At 37.9% G+C, this 19,512-nt stretch overlaps 4 protein-coding genes across 4 annotated transcripts; 3 read left to right on the top strand and 1 right to left on the bottom strand.

Moving 5' to 3' along the window:
* The first annotated feature begins 650 nt into the window (after positions 1-650).
* On the top strand, positions 651-7,157 carry LOC140820733 (histidine kinase 3-like). The gene is given in 12 exon segments (XM_073181055.1): positions 651-2,115; positions 2,571-2,852; positions 3,099-3,268; positions 3,390-3,602; positions 3,933-4,119; positions 4,213-4,264; positions 4,354-4,580; positions 4,686-4,784; positions 4,867-5,859; positions 5,861-5,991; positions 6,371-6,727; positions 6,825-7,157. Coding segments are annotated over 11 exon segments (3,105 nt in total). The 5' UTR covers positions 651-1,629; the 3' UTR covers positions 6,636-6,727; positions 6,825-7,157.
* Positions 7,158-7,518: 361 nt separating this feature from the next.
* Positions 7,519-9,255, top strand: LOC140820735 (nuclear transport factor 2B-like). The gene is made up of 2 exons (XM_073181058.1): positions 7,519-7,932; positions 8,903-9,255. The coding sequence occupies exons 1-2, from the start codon at positions 7,636-7,638 to the stop codon at positions 8,975-8,977; spliced, it is 372 nt and encodes a 123-aa protein (XP_073037159.1). The 5' UTR covers positions 7,519-7,635; the 3' UTR covers positions 8,978-9,255.
* Positions 9,256-10,402: 1,147 nt separating this feature from the next.
* LOC140820734 (nuclear transport factor 2B) lies at positions 10,403-11,762 on the top strand. Its single transcript, XM_073181056.1, has 2 exons — positions 10,403-10,807; positions 11,463-11,762. Exons 1-2 carry the CDS (start codon positions 10,511-10,513, stop codon positions 11,535-11,537), a joined length of 372 nt encoding a protein of 123 aa, XP_073037157.1. The 5' UTR covers positions 10,403-10,510; the 3' UTR covers positions 11,538-11,762.
* Positions 11,763-12,171: 409 nt separating this feature from the next.
* LOC140820728 (calmodulin-binding transcription activator 4-like) lies at positions 12,172-18,260 on the bottom strand. The gene is made up of 12 exons (XM_073181049.1): positions 18,070-18,260; positions 17,816-17,941; positions 17,592-17,707; positions 17,141-17,229; positions 16,849-16,894; positions 16,072-16,506; positions 15,823-15,982; positions 15,530-15,741; positions 14,152-14,831; positions 13,427-14,015; positions 12,842-13,132; positions 12,172-12,554 (listed from the first exon to the last, which is right to left on the bottom strand). The coding sequence occupies exons 1-12, from the start codon at positions 18,095-18,097 to the stop codon at positions 12,471-12,473; spliced, it is 2,856 nt and encodes a 951-aa protein (XP_073037150.1). The 5' UTR covers positions 18,098-18,260; the 3' UTR covers positions 12,172-12,470.
* Between the last annotated feature and the right edge of the window lie 1,252 nt (positions 18,261-19,512).

Raw genomic sequence — 19,512 nt, 5'->3', positions numbered from 1 at the left:
TTTTTAGTAACTTGAGATCCTAAAAGCTTTGGAAAGATTTTTTTTTTTTTTTTAAGAAAGATATTTTGATGTCTATTATTCAATATAAAAAGAAAGATTTTTTTAATCATGTGCATTATAAATGATTAATTAAATTAATTTAAGTGCTGGAATCCTCTAGCTAAACAGCACTTAAAATTCCAAATAAATGGCGCAAAGCAAAACATAATAACACCTCGAAGGTACCCATCATGGGGCCTCCTCAGTTTCCATCCAACTTTTCTTTTCTTGCTTTATTTCTTTATCCTCCCATTTCCAGCTTGCAGATAGGCACTCCAGTTGCACTCCAAAATTTATGAGAAAGAACACAGATGATAAAAAGTTTTATTTGGATTAAAAAAATGGAGAAATAAATAAAAATATCTGTGGCCACCTATGATATGATATTTTGTGTGCGCGCGCGAAGGTTAGTGATGACATTGAACATTTGATATACGAAGGACGATTGAGTTTACTTCTTGGCGTGTAGGGCTTGTCTAGTGGATGTGAACACAAAATAAAGTAGGCAAAAGCACTGATGGTTTTTTTTTTTTTTTCGTGAGTGGAAATATACCTTTTCTGCCCTCTTTGATTTTTAATTTTTTTTAATTGTTACCTGTTCTTTGTACTAGTTTATTCTTGCATTCGAGTAAATATTATAATAAAGTATTAAAAAATGATCTTTCTTGGATTTATTTTCTCTGGGTTGGATGGATGGGATGAAATGCTGATAGAGATAATGGACCTTTGCTAGCAGACATTTCTACCACCACCCTCATCTTGCTTTCAAGATTCTTGTAGAACAGTGACCTTATGAATCATTTTTTTCCTCTCATTAGCTGCCTTTCTACTCTTTCTTTTCTCGTAGTGGGAACATTATTTACTGCAGCAATCATTAATCTCTCAAACAAATTATTTGCCTCGGCTGCTGTCTAGAACTCCAAAAGTTGGTTCATTTGGGAGTCAAACTAATAAAACCCCGTAATCCTACCTGTTTGATTAGTTATATTTTTTTTCCCAAGATTTTAAGGACACCATCTTAGAAACAAGATTTTTTGCTGTCATATTCTTTGTTGGGGACTTGGGGTGGGGGGTGGTGGTGGTTGTCCTTGCTAAGATATGCTTCCATGCGTGTTCTTGATATAACTGCTATTTCTAGAGAATCTTTGCTTAGTTTGTTTTGGAGCATCTCACAGGGTGAGGTTTTGGGTTGGTACCTGAAGGGATAGAAATTAAAATTCTGTTTTGTACTTCGGAAAGTTGGAATCTTGGGTATTCCTTGATTCTTTGTCTGGTGGGGTGTTTGGGAATTTTCTTATCTTCCTCGAGACCTGGTCTTTGAGCTGCTAGTTTAACGCAATTTAGGTGGATAAGATAGCATCATCCGTGGAACTTCTTATCAGTCATTCTGTTTCACTGATTTTGGAGGTTGTTGGATTTTTTTCTCGCATAAAAGTATCGAAGAGTAGAATTTTTTTATGGTGGAGTTCTAAATAGACATCTTCTGCAGATTTGATGAGTAATTAGTAGCGAGATTTAACAAAGATTTAAAGAAATTAAGATGCTACCTCAATTTGGCACTGTTTGAGGCAGCTATATTCAGGGTGTTAGATGAATTTATTCTATGTTATTGGATTTGGCTTGAAGGTGGGCCATCTTCTTTTGTTGCTATGCTGTTGGTTTCTATCTCTAATTTCTCTGAATTGGTTTAGTAATGGAGGAATTATGACCACAAAGGCTGGTTTTCTCGGTGATAGGGGGCAAATATGGATGAAATTATGGGGGCATATTTCAGTGTGTGGGTGTAAGATCCACCATCATTATTCACAGTTTATTGGGTCCCGGAAAGTGAGGAAGAATTGGTGGAGGCGACTTTTGATTGCATGGATAGTAGTTGGGATTATAGTATCTTTTTCGGTGTTTTGGTATATGAACTTACAAGCTGCGGAGAAAAGGAAAGAGACTCTTGCCAGTATGTGTGATGAGAGGGCTAGGATGTTGCAAGATCAATTTAATGTTAGCATGAATCATATACAGGCAATGTCTGTTATGATTTCGATTTTTCATCATGACAAAAGCCCGTCTGCCATCGATCAGGTGAACCTTGAATTTTCTTATTTATTCGTGTTTCTAAAAGCTTGACCAAGTGGTCAGTGTTGTGATCTTGTATAACGTTCCAGAAATAATCATAAATAGATGTTACTAAATTGAATTGTCTAACTTTGCTCTCTTGTGTGGATAAATTTATTGGTTGATTAAGAAACCTTTTTTCGTAAATTTATGGAGATTCGGATCCACATATCTTGTACAATGTTATTAGCTATCAAATATGGAATTATTATTCTGTTAAATTCCACAACACTCAGGAGTTTTCTCATGTATTCTGTCAAAGTAAATGATTAGTAAGATTGTGATAAGAATACTACGTAAAATTTATCTGTTTGAGTGACACATGTTTTGCATATAGAGCAAGATTCGTGTACCTACTTATTTATTTATTTATCTTTATCTCTGTTGCATTAACGCAAATTGTTGACTTCAAAACCTTGCAGAGAACATTTGAGAGGTATACTGAAAGAACAGCGTTTGAGAGACCTCTTACCAGTGGAGTAGCATATGCTGTGAGGGTGCGGCACTCTGAAAGAGAACAATTTGAGAAACTACAAGGTTGGACTATTAAGAGGATGGATAAAGTGGTGCAGACCCCGGTACATGAAGATGAGTATGATCCGGCAGACCTTGAGCCGTCACCTGTACAGGAGGAATACGTGCCTGTGATCTTCGCACAAGATACTGTTGCTCATGTAATCTCTGTTGATATGCTGTCAGGAGAGGTAACTTTTTTTTGTGACCCATTATTTTTCCAATATGGTTTCTCTGTTCTACATTATATACAAGGAAACTGAAGCATTCCACGAGCATGACATGAATTAGAATGGTGGGAATTGTTTTTGGTTACCTTATCCACCTTTGTCACGTGATTAAATGTCACCTATATTTTTTATGATGTTATCCACCTCAATCGAGATGTGTGACTAAGAAGAAATAATACCTTGCAACTAAAATTTATGTGCTAACAGGAAGATCGTGAGAATGTGTTACGAGCAAGAGAATCAGGAAAAGGGGTTCTCACTGCTCCATTTAGATTACTTAAAACAAACCGCCTTGGAGTAATACTAACTTTCGCTGTCTACAAAAGAGATCTCCCCCCAAGTGTAGCTTATGCTGAAAGGATTCAAGCGATTGCTGGGTATGCTGTCTGACTTCAAATTCTGTAGTCTTGAAGTAGCTTTTGGTCCGGTTTATTTTTTACTTGAAAATAGACGAGGTTGAATGGGAGACCCGTCTTAATATTTCCCCTTCTCCTACAGGTATCTCGGTGGTATCTTCGATATTGAATCGCTGGTGGAAAAACTGCTCCAGCAGCTTGCTAGTAAGCAAACTATCCTAGTAAATGTGTATGATACTACTAATTTCTCACACCCTATCAGCATGTATGGTTCGATTGCCTCGTCCGATGGGATACATCATGTCAGTGGTCTTAACTTTGGAGATCCATTTAGAAAGCATGAGATGCATTGCAGGTGACTTTAGCTCCTTGTGTCTTTGTAATTTTTCTCTGATTTCCAAATTTTTGTACTCTGTTTCTTTGTAGAATTCATAAGTAAGCCAATGGTGGATTCTGAAATTCGAGAAAGTGGGATAGTAACGGGATGTGGGGAGCAACTGAATGTGTTTCTCGGGGGCAAAACTAGAACTTTTAAAAAAGATTCTCATAATGTTTTATTAAAAACTATCCCGAGGAGAGCCGTTCACTCCTTGGCTCTCCCAGTTATCTGCCCCTGAACTGTATTTACTTTTGGTTGTGGTCAATACTTGGTCTAAATCGGTTAAAAGAAAATCAATCAATGCAGATTCAAACAAAAGCCACCTTGGCCTTGGGTTGCAACAACTACATCTGTTGGCATCCTTATAATTTCTTTTCTTGTGGGGCACATATTCCATGCTACAATGAATCGGATAGCGAAAGTGGAGGATGATTATCATAAGATGATGGAGCTTAAAAAACGTGCCGAGGCAGCTGATGTTGCAAAGTCACAGGTACTGATTTTTAACGTTGTTTTTTTTATAGCCCTTTTATCTCATGTCTAAATGTGGTCCTTGTGCATATGAATGATTTGTATTCTTGTGCAGTTTCTTGCTACTGTTTCCCATGAAATCAGAACCCCAATGAATGGTGTTCTTGGTGAGTACACTTATTCTTTCTTTTATTGGTCAATTTATTAAATCATATCTGAAGTATTCTGATCGTGTTTGTGTGACTTGTTTTCCCAGGAATGCTGCATATGCTTATGGATACAGAGTTAGATGAAACTCAACAAGATTATGTTAGAACTGCTCGAGAGAGTGGAAAAGCTTTAGTTTCACTCATAAATGAGGTCTTGGACCAAGCAAAGATTGAATCTGGTAAACTCGAGCTTGAAGCAGTTTGCTTTGATTTAAGGGGTATTCTGGACGGCGTTTTATCGCTTTCTGGAAAATCTCAAGATAAAAAGGTCGAGGTATGCATTTGGTTTCCTGTTCCTATGTTTCTTCTTTTACTATGGTACACCTGTTTGAATCCCTTTAACTTCTAATCCACTTTCTTTATACAATTGCAAAAACAGTTGGCAGTTTATGTCTCTAGTAAGGTCCCCGCCACACTTGTTGGCGATCCTGGAAGATTTCGTCAGATTGTTACAAACTTGGTTGGCAACTCTATCAAAGTAAGTGTTTATGCATGTACATGTTACTCGAAATTCGCCACCTATAAATGTGCATTTCAACTGATGATTTCTCTATTTGCAGTTCACTGATAGAGGACACATATTTGTGACGGTACATCTTGTCGAAGAAGTGGCCGAATTGGAAGAGGAGACAGACAGCACTTTGAGTGGGTTGCCTGTAGTCGATAGAAGACAAAGCTGGGCCGGGTTTAGGACATTCAATCAAGAGGGACTACCTGCCTCTTCTGCATCATCGTCTTCTGCCGACCAAGTACATATAATTGTGTCCGTTGAGGACACAGGTCATGGGATCCCTGTGGAAGCACAGTCCCGAGTGTTTAACCCCTTCATGCAAGTTGGCCCTTCTATCACTCGGACACATGGTGGCACTGGCATTGGTTTAAGCATTAGCAAGTGCTTGGTCCACCTGATGAAAGGTGAAATCGGGTTGGCGAGCTCGCCAGAGATAGGGTCAACCTTTACTTTCACAGCTGTTTTTACCAATGGCTGCTCCAGTTTCAATGACCAGATGAACCAGCAAGTGAACAATGAAACGGCCTCTATTTCTCCGGAATTCCATGGGACGAGGGCTCTGCTAGTGGATCCCAATCCTGTGCGAGCTAAAGTCTCCAAATATCACGTTGAGCGACTCGGAATCCAAGTTGAATTAGTACCGAATCTGAATCTTGGTTTATCCAGCTTAAGTTCAAGAAAGAAAACCTTAAACATGATTTTGATCGAAGAGGAAATCTGGGGTGAAGATTCAGGCATGTCGGCTCTATTTTCCAACAGTGTGAGAACGATGAACTTGATGGTTATTCCTAGAATGTTGCTTTTGTCCAATTCTGTAAGTTCTTCCCGATCCAGTTCTTCAGCTTCTGGTGTTCCAACTCCATTTGTTGTCACAAAGCCTCTGAGAGCAAGTATGCTGGCTGCATACTTACAACGTGCAATGGGTGTTGGGAACCGAGGAAATTATCGCAATGGAGAACTTCATATGATGTCTCTTAGAAATCTCCTTCATGGTCGAAAAATATTGGTTGTGGATGACAATCTGGTGAACCTAAGAGTGGCAGGCTGGTGCTCTCAAGAAGTATGGGGCTGATGTAGTTAATGCAGAAAGAGGGAAAGAGGCTATCTCTTTGTTAACTCCACCCCATCAAATTGATGCATGTTTCATGGACATTCAAATGCCGGAAATGGATGGGTAAGTAATCTTCACACCATTAATAAGTAATAGATTCAATACTTATCAATGTATTTGTTATTGCGTTCATGGTTTCTATCTGCGCCTTGTATAGTATAGCATTCCTTTGTAGTAACTCACATATAACTCACATTCGCTACTTTTTAAAGACGTTCATAAAAGTTAGTAACCCTTAAATCCGTCCTGTGTTGTATGTTGTTTGTACTGTTGTATAATCGAAAAGTTTTGAAATCTATTGTTTTTACTAGTTATAGCTTTTGGTACAACAGTCGTTCAATTCTTTTGACATATGTTATGCGTAATCTAGTGCCAATTGTAAATGTCTGCTTAGAAACGAGCTAGGTGGGGTAATTTTTAGGTCTTATTTGATGACTCGCAGGTTTGAAGCTACCAAGAGAATTAGGGACATCGAGTCTAGCATCAACAACAGAATTCGAAGTGGAGAAGTTGTGGTTGAAGCTTATCAAAATGTCTCAAACTGGCATGTTCCCATCTTGGCCATGACTGCAGATGTCATTCACGCTACAAGTGAAGAATGTGTGAAGTGTGGAATGGACGGTTACGTCTCGAAACCGTTTGAGGCGGAGCAACTGTATCGAGAAGTTTCAAGATTCTTTCACACAGTGACTGATGAGAATACCTAAAACTTTCATGTTGATGCTTGTGATAACACAAGTACCAGAGCTGCTCTTTGAGGCACAATGGATCGTGAACCGGCTGTACATTTTTCCCAATTGTAAGTATTAATTACCATTTAACCAGATGATCATGTAGTCAGTAACGAGAACTTTGATCCAGTGTTGACTATATGCATTGATCTCTTCTTTTTCCAGGTAAATTTTTGCTCATTTGTTGTCTTTGGTTATAAGAGAATGTATATAAAGATCAAGATTCTTAGCATCCGAGGAAGACTTTGATGGGGTCGATCGGTGTATATTAAGATGAAAGCGATGTGATAATTTCTTATCGTCGTCTTTGCAGTCAGGAAAAGTTTTATTACCTGCAAAGATGGATCAATGATCATTCTTTATCAGTGAAGTATGCAGGTTTGGAGTTTCATTTTGTTTTATATTGTTTAGTTTAGGTCAACTCAATGTAACAAAATTAGAGAGAGAGCTTGTACAAAGTGTATTTTTGGGGTTGAATAAAAGAGTTGATATTCGAAAGCTTTTCTGTATTTAGCGTGTACAAAATTAGACCGTAATACGGAAGAATGGAATTCTCTCTGTTTTTAGCTACTCTTTTTGGTTTGGCTGGCAAATTTTGTGACTTGCGTATAAAACTAGCCTAAATCATCTTCACACAATGATGTTATAGATTGGCCTAAAACGAATTCCTAATAACTAAAAAATACCGCAAGAAATATAAATATTTCCTCGATGTGGTATGGATGTTCACGCACCTTTCGGGTGTTTTTGGGCCTAATTGATATTTTGGACCATGGGCTGCATATCCAAGTCCAGATTAATACACACGCTACAAATTTTGTTGACAATTTTACCCTCAAGCATTAGCTTAAAAACACCTCGTCTCCTCTGCCTGCGTCGAATCAGGATATATCTTCGTCACCGATTATCGGCGGCGTCAGCAGCAAGCGCGTGGTAAGAACCGATCATCGGAAGCGCGAATTCAAAAATTCAATCGATGGATCCGGAAAACTTGTCGAAGGCGTTTGTCGAACACTACTACAGTGCATTCGATGCGAATAGGGCCGGGCTGGCTGGCCTTTACCAAGATGCGTCGATGCTGACTTTCGAGGGCCAGAAATTCCAGGGTGCCCAAAACATTGTTAGCAAGCTTACCAGTTTGCCGTTCCAGCAGTGCCAGCATCAGATCACCACCGTCGATTGCCAGCCTTCCGGTCCCGCCGGCGGGATGCTTGTTTTCGTCTCCGGTAACCTGCAGCTCGCTGGGGAGCAGCATAAGCTCAAGTTTAGCCAGGCAAGTTTTTTTTAAAAATATCTTTTTGGACTTCTTGGGTTTTGATTGAATGTTGGTTTTGGATTGGATGTGTCCCTCTCGATGTATACGTGACTTGGTATTGATTTTGGGGTTCGATGGATTGAATTTATTGGAGCGTGGAGCATATTTTGTGTTAATTTGATTTATTTTATTGGGATATGTTCTGTTTGTGCTAAATATGTGTCGAATAGTGTATTAATTTTTACTAGGTTTCTGGTTTGGTAGATTGAACGTAGCTCTCAGAAATTATGATGGGATAGATTATATTTGATTGTGTTTTTGAATGCTCATTATTCATTTTTAGCACGCCTCAAATATGTATTGATGGTGAATTTGAGGTGAATTTTTTGATGATTCAATTGTTTCGAAGTACAGATCATATGAATTTTAATGAAATTTTCTTCTGATATCTATGCAATTGGTGGGAGAAGCCAGCGGACTAAGAACACTTCATTTGTGTGTGCTTCTAATTATAAGCATCAGGGTTTGATGGTTGTGTGTGCCTCTCACAGTAGTCTTACTTACGCCTCAAATTATGTTGAATTTTTTTAATTATCAAGTAGAAAAAATATTTTGATTCCACGCAAAGAACCAAGCTTTTAATTCCCCTTCTGGTATGATGTAGTAGACTGCTGTGAGAGAACAGAGAAGTGGAAGGTATTGTTGTGCTAAATGCTAATGTGAACATCAGAGTTGAGCTTTTTGTTCACCTCATTTCCTAATATACATATCCAGTTAACCAACATGGAATAATTTATAAAATGGAGTGAGAATGTTAATGTGCCGAATTCTGTATCGAAAAGAAGTGTTTTTTAAAGAGAAATTTTTATCTTGTGCTGTTCTATTTAGAGTGATGTTCTGCAAACATTTTTAGAATGCAGTCTTTTCTACTTGTACACCTATTATGTCACAAGTTTTATTAATGGCACCTTGTTTACTTGTTTTCCAGATGTTCCATTTGATGCCAACACCTCAGGGCAGCTATTATGTGTTGAATGACATCTTCCGACTTAACTATGCGTAAAAACATAGACATTCATCAGAGATACTGCTGAAAGTATATGTTATTTCAAGTGCTTGTCAGAGCACATTTCATATGTTTGGTGGTCAAGGCACATTGAAATGAACCCCTAGAGACTTTATGGATCATCTTTTTTATCAAGATTTTTTCGAGCTTTTCATTTGTAGCATGATTGAGATTTTACTATGATGGTTACTCAACTATCCAGAAATGTCCATTGCATTTCATCATTGTGATTATATTCTTGTGACAAATGGGAAATGACTTCCATGTTTGCTTAAGTTGGTTGTTTAGTCAGTCATCTGTTAACTCCAAAAAAATTTATCACACCATTGTCGAATTCACTTTTTTCCAAATGTTCGAGCTTCAGTGTTAATTCAATGTGAGTTTCTGTTTTAAGGCGTGCCGTCACATATATACACTGGAAACTGGAGTTCATGTTTGGAATTAATTTTTAAAAACTAAACACTTACCGAAATATGTGAGATTCTTTGCACGGGAAAAACAAGATCTTAGACCGTGGAATGTGGCATGGTAGATGTTGAGTCCAGGTTTCTCTTTAAGACCGCCTTCCCTACGATGTAGCTAGTTCAAGAATAAGACTCCTGCTGCTGCTGTAGATTTAACAAAACATCTGCAAATGGAAAGTCTTATTTTTCGCCAGTAATGTATGTAATCGAGGATTCGAGATACATGCTTCATATGTTGTCTCTGCCAAAACCAAACTACATATAATACAGGGCCGTAAAGCTGAAACGTGCGAATCAGATAAAGAAAACACAGAATGCCATCTAGAACATCTAATGGTTCTCCTCACCGAAAACGTCTCGGACGATGAGAATTATGCAATGGCATGGATGGAAGTGTAAAAGGATTATTATCAAATACGATATCAATAGGAATAGGACTATCATATTCACGACTACGCATGACATGCGACAAATACATAAAGCGAAAGGTTGCAGAGTTTCTGCGATTCATGAAAGAAAATCTTTATAGAGAAAGTACCGGAAGAAATATATCCTCTAAATAGAATATTTATGCGTCATTCGGGTGCTTTTGGACGATGACTGATTGTTACTTTGCTCAATTTAATATAAATTTATTTTATTTTAATAAATATCTTTTAGTCGTTTATATAAACATCGTTGAGTTCTCATTCACTTTTTTGATACACAACTCCATCACATCTAATAAATAATCGTCATGTGAATGATGTTGCATGATCAAAAGATCAATTATATACATAATAGTACCTAAACATGGGAATTTGTTTTCAGTTTGGGAAAAAAATAAAATGATATATTTAGAATGATAAAAGATGTCCAAAACCATAACACCGCAGGTAAGCAAAGATTAGCGTTTAAGACACGCTACAAATTTATGGACAATTTTACCCTCAACCATTAGCTTAAAAACCCTCTCCTCTCCTTATTTCTCTGTGTCCAATCAGGAGTTCAGGATATCTTCGTCTGTGATCGTCGGCCGCAGAGTGAGAACCCAATCCCCAGAGGGTCGTATTCGTGAAATCCATCGATGGATCCAGAAACCTTGTCGAAGGCGTTCGTCGAGCACTATTACACTACATTCGACGCGAATAGGGCAGGGCTAGCGGGCCTTTACCAAGATTCATCGATGCTGACTTTCGAGGGCCAGAAATTCCAGGGTGCTCAGAACATTGTTGCCAAGCTTACCAGTTTGCCCTTCCAGCAGTGCCAGCATCAGATCACCACCGTTGATTTCCAGCCTTCTGGACCCGCCGGCGGGATGCTTGTTTTTGTTTCCGGTAACCTTCAGCTCGCTGGGGAGCAGCATGCGCTCAAATTTAGCCAGGCAAGTTTTTTTTTTTTTTAAAAAAAACTTTTTGATCTGTTGGGTTTGATTAAATGTGGGTTTTGCATTGGCATGTGTACCGTACCTGTAGCTTCATACGTGTCTTGGTATCGATCTTGGGGTTTGATGGATTTAATTGATTGGAGCGTGGAACATTTTTTTTTGTTAGTTTGGTTTATTTTCATGGGAAACGTTCTTTTGGTTCTAAGTTTGTGTCAATTTTAATTTATTAGATTTCTGGTTTGGTTGATTGAATGAAGCTCTGGTCTCTGAAGGGGTTAAGCTTCGATGGATTAGATTTATTAAATGTGCTCATCACACAATTTAGGACGGCTTAAATCTATATATGGATGGCGAATTTGATGTGAAAAATTCTGATAATTCAATAGTTTGTTCAGTACAGGAAAGATGAAATGCAATGAAATTTTCCTAACATGTTTATATTTGTAGCTTTCTTCGTGTGGGTATTCTTTAAAAAAATTTAGGATGCGCTCTTATTGTTATGCACCTTTTACAATACTCAATACGGTTTGGGAATGATCGATCCAAAAATCATGACATGAACATCCATTGTGGTTTTATCAAAGGTTGTTCATTTATAAGCCAAAATTTTTGAATCGAATTTATTAATGGCACCTTGTTCTTTGTTTGACAGATGTTCCATTTGATTCCAACACCTCAAGGCAGCTTCTATGTTTTGAATGACATTTTCCGGCTGAACTATGCGTAGCATACCCATTCATCGGAGAACTGCTGAGAGCTAATGTGTTTCAAGTGCTCTTCAGAGCATATGACATACGTCTGGTGGTCAAGGCTCGTTGAAACGAACACCTAGTTATTTTATGGACTCGACTTCTTTTTTATCATGATTTATTGTGTGCATTTGGTTTGTAGCATGATTAAGATTTTAATATGATGGTTAAAATTAACTGTCCAAAAGTGTTCATTGTGTTTATCATTGTGATTATTGTGGCCTAGGTAGCATGGATATTTTGAGTTTTTTTTCTTTTAAGTATCGGACACAACTACGAATATGACACGTCGATACACGTGTGAGATACGACAAAATATGTGTCATTGAATTTTTTTAGGTTTGACCAGTCGAATATATTTTGGACACGATTTATATACGTCACGGACACGGTGGCGTACGTTTCGGCAAAAGAATTTTCTTTTTTTTTGTTCTCTTCTTAAAACCATTTCATAAAGTTGTAAATTTTATATATTTACATAAATAAATTTATAATATTTTTATATATTTTAATAATTGTTGTATGTTAGTTATAGCGTGTCTTATATTTTTAAAATATGTCGTAATAATGTATTCGATACATACTCACATCCATGCAACATAGCTTGTGACATGTGCAGAAAGCATTTTCTTTTTCTTAGAAGTTCAGGCTTGTGAGAGAGTTAATTCAGTGAGGTAGTTAGTTTGTTTAAACATCTCTATAACATCAACTCCTAGTTTAGACAGCAGAATGTGACATGTCAAGATGTTGCCTGTCGTTGAGTCCTGGACCTCTAAGGGGGTTTCACTTTAAGACTTCTTTCCCGGACCTACATGCTTGATAGGTATCTTATGTCAAAAGCAAACCATACTACACGGCCTTAAAGCTGAAGAGTCAAATAACAGAAAACGCAGAATGTCAACTAGTAAATCTCAGAATTCCTCATTGGAAAGATCAAGGTGAGAAGATAAGCCGTGACGAGCAGATGTATGGGATTCTCCATTTTGTAGCTCAGCCTGCCACAATGTAAGAATCAACGCAATCATGTTCACATACTGTAATGCATGAACTAAAAGGCGGGACATTGGGTAGAGTTGATGTCCTAATTAATGAAATAATATTTCAACATTTAATATTTTTAATTTAGAAGTTTTTTGAGAGATACTAAATCGCTCCTCTTAATCTAAAACCCCAGTTTCTCCTCTGCATAACCTTGATGGTACCAGATGAAAATAACAGTGTACCATGGAACGGAGAAAAATAGACCATAACAATAATTAAGATGTTCAAAGCCCTGAGTTACCTTAGCTTGGCGATACTTTTCAAGGATGCGACGATATTGCTGCCGTGCTGTTGGAGATTCAACCATGGACAGCACTGTAGAGACAGCTTCGTCAATGGCTCCCTCCACATTCTTCTTGCGGAACACTTTAACGATGTCGTCATCGTGGCATTCATGAATTGTTTCGGGGTCAATTCGAAATCCTCGGAAACCAACCCCTCGTCGGCGCCATCTTAGAATAACCTTCTCCAGAACACCAACTGCCCAGGAAACATTGTATTTTTTCCTAGCTTGATGACCTCTGACATGAGCCTACAACCATAAGAACTAGATGTCAGTCTCTTACATTAACTTAACTGATGCAATCATAAAATATGTGTTCCAAGTGAAGTTAGCAAACAATAATTTTCAAGTTTCTTCACGTCAACAAAATTCCAACTTTTCCACTATCATATACTGCAAGGTACTATTTACTGAGAGAAGTACCACTGAAGTTCAGAAAATAAGATGCCACATTACTATTTTGTTGGCGCATATCACGATAAACGTCTTTTATGGGATGGTAACAAGCTATAAACCTCCTTTTACTTGAGAAGAGCGACCGACCTGTATCTTGACTACTTTCTGACGAAATGAAAGATAGTCCTTCCGACCTTTCCAGCCTCGATATTTCTTCTGAATAGATAAAGCAGCTGAGCTGTAATCACGTGCATTGCAGAATGCCCGCTTTGATGCAGCAGAAAGTCCCTGAATATCACTCTCTAATATACCGTATTCATCACAATAAGCTCTGGAGATGGCAACTGCATCTTCTTTCTGCTGCCGCTTCCGGAACGAATGGGCACGGAATGCAGATTGTATAAGTGCAGCAGCCTGAGTAGCATTACGAACTGCAGCTAAGGTATCATTCAGAGGACCCTGATCTTCATTAGAAGAGGGACTTGTGTTGGATAAACTATGTACCATAGTTTCTGCTTCCAAGGCAGCCGACCCCTTAGATAGCTCAGTTTCTTTCAATATGAGGGATGAAAGATGATCTTTTAGTGCCATTTCGGAAAGATAACCTGCAAGCCCCATGTGTCCGCGGTCAGCCGCAATTGATGCGGGTGTCTTACCAGTTGGGTCCTGCGAAGTAGGATCCGTAATGACTCCAGCTGATGCACCAGATGCTATGAGAGTGGCAACCACCTTTTCCCTGTTGCAACTAGAACACTTATTTTCCAGATGCGCAAATGAATTAAATTGGACTTAGTTCGACAAACAGATAAATGTTTTAAGTTTTACCAACTAATTAGCGGAAAGAACAAAAATCATCAATGTGTCAGATATACCTCCCAAATCTTGCAGCCCAATGAAGAGCTGTCCATCCATTCGAATCACGGAAATTAGCACTTATTCCAGAATTCAAAATTGGCAATAATGCCCATGCGTAGCCCAATCCAGCAGTCACGTGAATGATACCTTGTTCTTTCTTTGATAAAGAACAGACCTTTTGATTATTCTTCAGTGATCTAGATGAAAGCCACAGTCCCAACTTGTCTTTCAGAAGTTCTTCCAGAAGCCAATTAAGAGTGCTTGAGGATGTTGAGGTGCCAACTGAAAGAGCGTTGATAACTTGGTTCCACATGCCTTCAGAAGTTTTATATTTGGCCAACAGATCAATATCTGTTTCAGTGACATCTCCTTTTGGTGACTGATCGGACAGTAGCATTTGCACAAATCTGGCAATCAACAGGAGCTCTTCTGAGCTCTTGCCGTCCTCTGTTTCAGGTGAATTACTGTGCTTGCAAGCAATGGGCTCGCCACGATAGAAAAACTCCTTTACTTCACTACAAGACTCCCTATTTGCAGAAGTGATGCAAATATTGACTTTTCCAGCCTGCAATTGGAAAGGAGCATGGCAGCGAATGACACCGTCCCGAATTATCTGAACTGGAACTTCAATGTCACCAAACATACAAGCCCAAGAGCACTCAGACGGGTCACAGAGGAAAGACCCAATAATGATGATCTGCAAGATAGAATCTAATGCCTGAATCACAAGCTTTAATAGCAGATATCTAACGAAACATTACAAATGAATTTAAAGATTTTGTTGTTTTACACGAGCTGTGCTGATTCTAAAATTCACGGAACTTCAGTTTGGTCATACGCATATTATAAAGCCTATGACAGAAATACTGATATTTCGGAGCCTGCTTTATTCAGAGTGGGAACTTGAAACATGCATAAATTTGAAAATGCACCAAAAAAAGTATGGAGAAAGATTAATGCATATAGACACAGCAGTCATGCATTATTCTGCTGGAATATGGATCTTCAGTAACCTTATCCTCCGAGATATATTCAAGTTTCTCTGCACAGCTAGTAAGACAAAGCCCTCTTTAGTTTGAGTTTAGTTAATTCTGGTACCAGGATGAATCCTTGTATAAAAGACTCCTGTCTTCATCTGGGATTAATGACATCATTTGCTCATTGGTTGGTGATGAACTATTAGAAGGCATCTACTTTGTGTAAGCACTCTTCCATAGGTTCATGAACTAAAGGTAAAGACAATTTTTAATGCTGAAATGAGAGTTAGATGCTCATTTTTATGATCCCTGACTGTGCCATATTAAAACAAGAAATCCACACCACCCACACCCAGAGAGGAAGACACAAATACTACTCCATAATAGCCTTTGCTGAACTTGATTTGACGATATATACCTTTGCACTTTCAGAGGTGTAACACCAATCTGGAGATATCTCTTGGATTGTGAACTTCTGCTTGGGAGAAATACTCAAATGTAGGTAATCTTGAACAGAAATTCTTACACTATCTTGGCTAGATAAGGTTGATTTGGTTCCGTAAGCATCAGGTACTGGAGAATGAGCAAAATAGTCCATATGTTCCACTTCAAGAGGAATCATCATAGAAGCTGGAAGAACGTAAGTGTTAAAAGGACATTTGCGATCTCAAAAATCTATAAACTAAAATTCCGTTCCTGGTAGTATCTTACAATTTTGAGCATCATGACCACCGAGGGGTGCTTGTGATTCCACACCAAGTAAACTTTTGGAGCCATCAATCCTATCATCCCAAATGTCGACTTCAGTCCCAGAGACTGAATGATGCTGTCCAATGCCCTCATCTGAAAAGTCATCCCCATCAAAATCCATCTTTATCAAACTCCCACATCATTTAAATTAGAAGATTAAGAATTAGTCATAGAAATGAACAAAAGCAAATATTGGTTGAAGGCTTATACCTGAAAATTGTTGCAAAAGAAGATTGTTTGCGTCAGTTGATATTTGAGCAGATAAGTCAAAATTTTCCGAGCTTCTTCCAAATAATTAGAATACCCGTCGCCTAGGTCAGACATAAATTTTTGCGTCTCATCATCATCTAAACTCAACTGGTGCTTAATTGTTTGCAATGCTTGACTTAATTCCGGCCCCAATGAATTGTAGTCCTCATCTTTACTCTCTGTGATATCCAATTGATTCAGCCCCTGATTCCTGATTATGTCACTTGAATTAATCTCCGCAGAACTAGGACTTGGTTGATTAACTTGCCGTTCATGTGATTCACTGATGACAAAAGACAAGTCTGGCTGGTGCGCTGCAAATGAGCTGGGTTGGGGATTGAAGGTAGAAGATGATAATGGAGACACTTGAGATGTTGAAGAAGTACTCTGTCTTCCCTGAAATCAACAGAAACTGGATGTCTTGTTATCTTTGAACAAAGTGAACTTGAATTGATGCATTAGAATGCACACATAACCACTCCAAGTAGAATGATAAAAAAAGCATGTTAAATTTGATCTAGTAAGCCCATAACGAAAAAATCCACTTTTTTGTGCATCGGAAATTTCAATCCTATAACTAGCAGAAGCTTTCGATTAAGGATAAGCCGAAGAATCAATAGAAACACAGGAAACAATGAAAAAGAATGGAATTTATATGATTAAATTTATAATATGTATAGCACAACACAGTGATTAATAGGGTCTGCCCTGCCCTTGATCATGCTCTGGGAGACTCACCACCCCAGTGTCTCTGTAGTGAACAAGAACAATGTGCTCGAACTCTCTGTTACATTAAAAAAAACAAAGAATCTATGTTAGAAATGAGGATTTGCTGATGTAATAATTGTCAAATATCTTTAGCCCATGATATCTTATGAAAGTCCACATACAACATATTATTGTATCCCCAGCACAAAAAACCTCATCATATTGGATAAGTTTTTCAACTCCCATAACTTTTTCTTACCCTCAGTTACATCCATCAAGTACTGAGCAAATGGAGGAATATTACGATTGAATTAGCACTTACGGGTCCAAAATCCAATAGCTACGTCTTTGAAATTTATGGTTGTGTTCTCCATGAGCATAATAACAATTCAGGGCCTCAACATTTCCAACCTAGTAAGAAGGAAAATGTCAAGCACAGTTTGAGATCAACAAAAATATTATATAGTAAATTGAATTTGTTGACTATCTCATAGCATTGTATTGACAGAAACATGGAAAGATGCTGGTATTCAGACATCGGATAAATGTATTGACAATTTGACATGCCCCAAGGACCAATAACAGAATCACTTCAAATACAACATCAACCTTACTAGTAGTCGGAGTTGGTTTAATTACACTGTACTTCATCTTTACAATAGAATTTGTATTGGAGGTTTATCAATACATGAAGATGGGAAGACATTCAACAAAAGAATGAGAAAAAAATTAGAAAGGATTAACTAACACTAAATGAGAATATCACCAGCCACCTTTAGCCGCTCATGTGCTTCAGCAATAGTTTTCTGATCCCTCCTTCTCCGCCAACTATGACCATCCTTTCGGAAAGATTTTAGTACTCGCTTATTGAATAAATACAGTGATCCACCTGTTAAACTCAAAAAATAGAGTAAAACAAAAAAATTATTATTTGTCACAGGCCTTATTTCGGAAGAGACTTCCATGAATGCAAAAGGGATGCACAGAAAAAAATTACTAGCTGGTCGTTGAGGGATTTGGTGAGTGAGTTGGTTCTCCTCAAAATTGTTTAGTATGAAATACACTTCTGCCGGCTTTAGCCAACGGGTTTGAGCTTCCCGAACAATATGATAGATGTCGCATCCTGGAATTCAGAAAAATGCATAACAATCAAAACCTGAGTATTAGAAAGGATTCAGACCAAGAGAAATGCACGCTGGACATAGCATTTAGTGATGGAAAAAAACCAAAGAAAAGAACCACAAAATTTACTGGTTGAGGCCCAGAAAAATGAATTCATCAATTATGACAGATGTGTCGTAGTTGGCATAGATTCTATTTCATTTCATCTTGTTCCCAAAAAAGCACAAATGCATCGCTTTTCCTTCTCGGTTTTATACTTGATGTGATCCGGGTAAGCACATAACTGACAGCATGATTAAAGTATACAAGCTTCTGATCGGAGCCCTCCTCCCAGATGAGCAAATAACTGTGTTAGGTGAAATTTAATGGGTAGGTCCCACATTAAATAAAATAATAAAAAAAACCAAATTCCAGTCGTATTTCTTTTTAAAACTGAAAGAGTGAATTAATTATAAATAGAACTCAATTTTTTCGGTTATTTTATCTTAAAATCAAAAGCTTTTCAATTTTGATAAAAAGAGAGTGTGAGTGCAAAAATTCTCTTGTATGAGTTAGAGAAATTATTTTCTCGGTATACTCGGATTTGGGAGTGAGAAATATTTAGTGTATTGGTGTATACACTTGTTGTAATATTTTTCCAGTTATAAAAGTTTCAGTGCTCCGTGGACGTAGCATATCTTAGGTGAACCACGTAAATCTTTGTGTTCTTATTAATTATTTTATTCCGTATTTTTTGGTACTATTATCATCGTGATCAGCATCGCTTCAGTTTAATTTTCCAACAACTGGTATCAGAGCCTTGTTGTGAAAATTCTTAAAAATTCTGAGTATGTTATGTGGTTGCAGCTTTGTCTGATCTTCCACATCAGAAAATATTTTTTACTAAGGCTAGCGATGCGATGGCTGGAGATGATGGATCTGGACCTGGTATTAACAAGTTTGACAGTACAGATTTTACGTTTTGGCGACTACATATTATTGATTATTTGTATAGCAAGAAGTTGCATCAATCTCTATTTGGAAAGAAACCGGAAGAGATAGAGGATGATAACTGAAAGCTTCTTGACCGACAAGTGTTAGGTGTAATACGATTGACTCTAACGAAGAACATGACACATAACGTGGCGGAGACAAAAACAACGTAGGAGATGATGTTCATTTTGTCGGACATGTACGAAAAGCCATCGGCAAATAATAAAGTACATCTTATGAATAAGTTATTTAACTTGAAGATGAGAGAAGATGCATCGGTGGCTAAACACATTAATGAATTCAACACGATTGTTTCACAGCTAACATCGGTTGAAATTAAATTTGATGATGAGATTCGGGCACTTATTCCTTTGGTGTCTTTACCAGACAATTGGGAACCGATGCGGGCAGCAGATAGCAACTCTGTTGGAAAAAGAAAGCTACAATTCAATGATGTCAAAGATCAAATTCTTGCCGAAGAAGTTTGCAAGATGGATTATGGTGAAGGAACATCATTGAGTTCTGCTCTAAATCTCGAGAATAAAGGAAGGGGCAGGAGTGGCGAAAATAGTTTTAACCAATGTCATGGTAGATCCAAGT

The sequence above is a fragment of the Primulina eburnea genome, unplaced genomic scaffold (assembly GCF_022965805.1).
Source record: "Primulina eburnea isolate SZY01 unplaced genomic scaffold, ASM2296580v1 ctg1415_ERROPOS3700000, whole genome shotgun sequence".
Taxonomy (NCBI): Eukaryota; Viridiplantae; Streptophyta; class Magnoliopsida; order Lamiales; family Gesneriaceae; genus Primulina; species Primulina eburnea.
The sequence above is the reverse complement of the archived record's forward strand: the minus strand, read 5'-3'. Positions and strand labels throughout refer to the sequence as shown.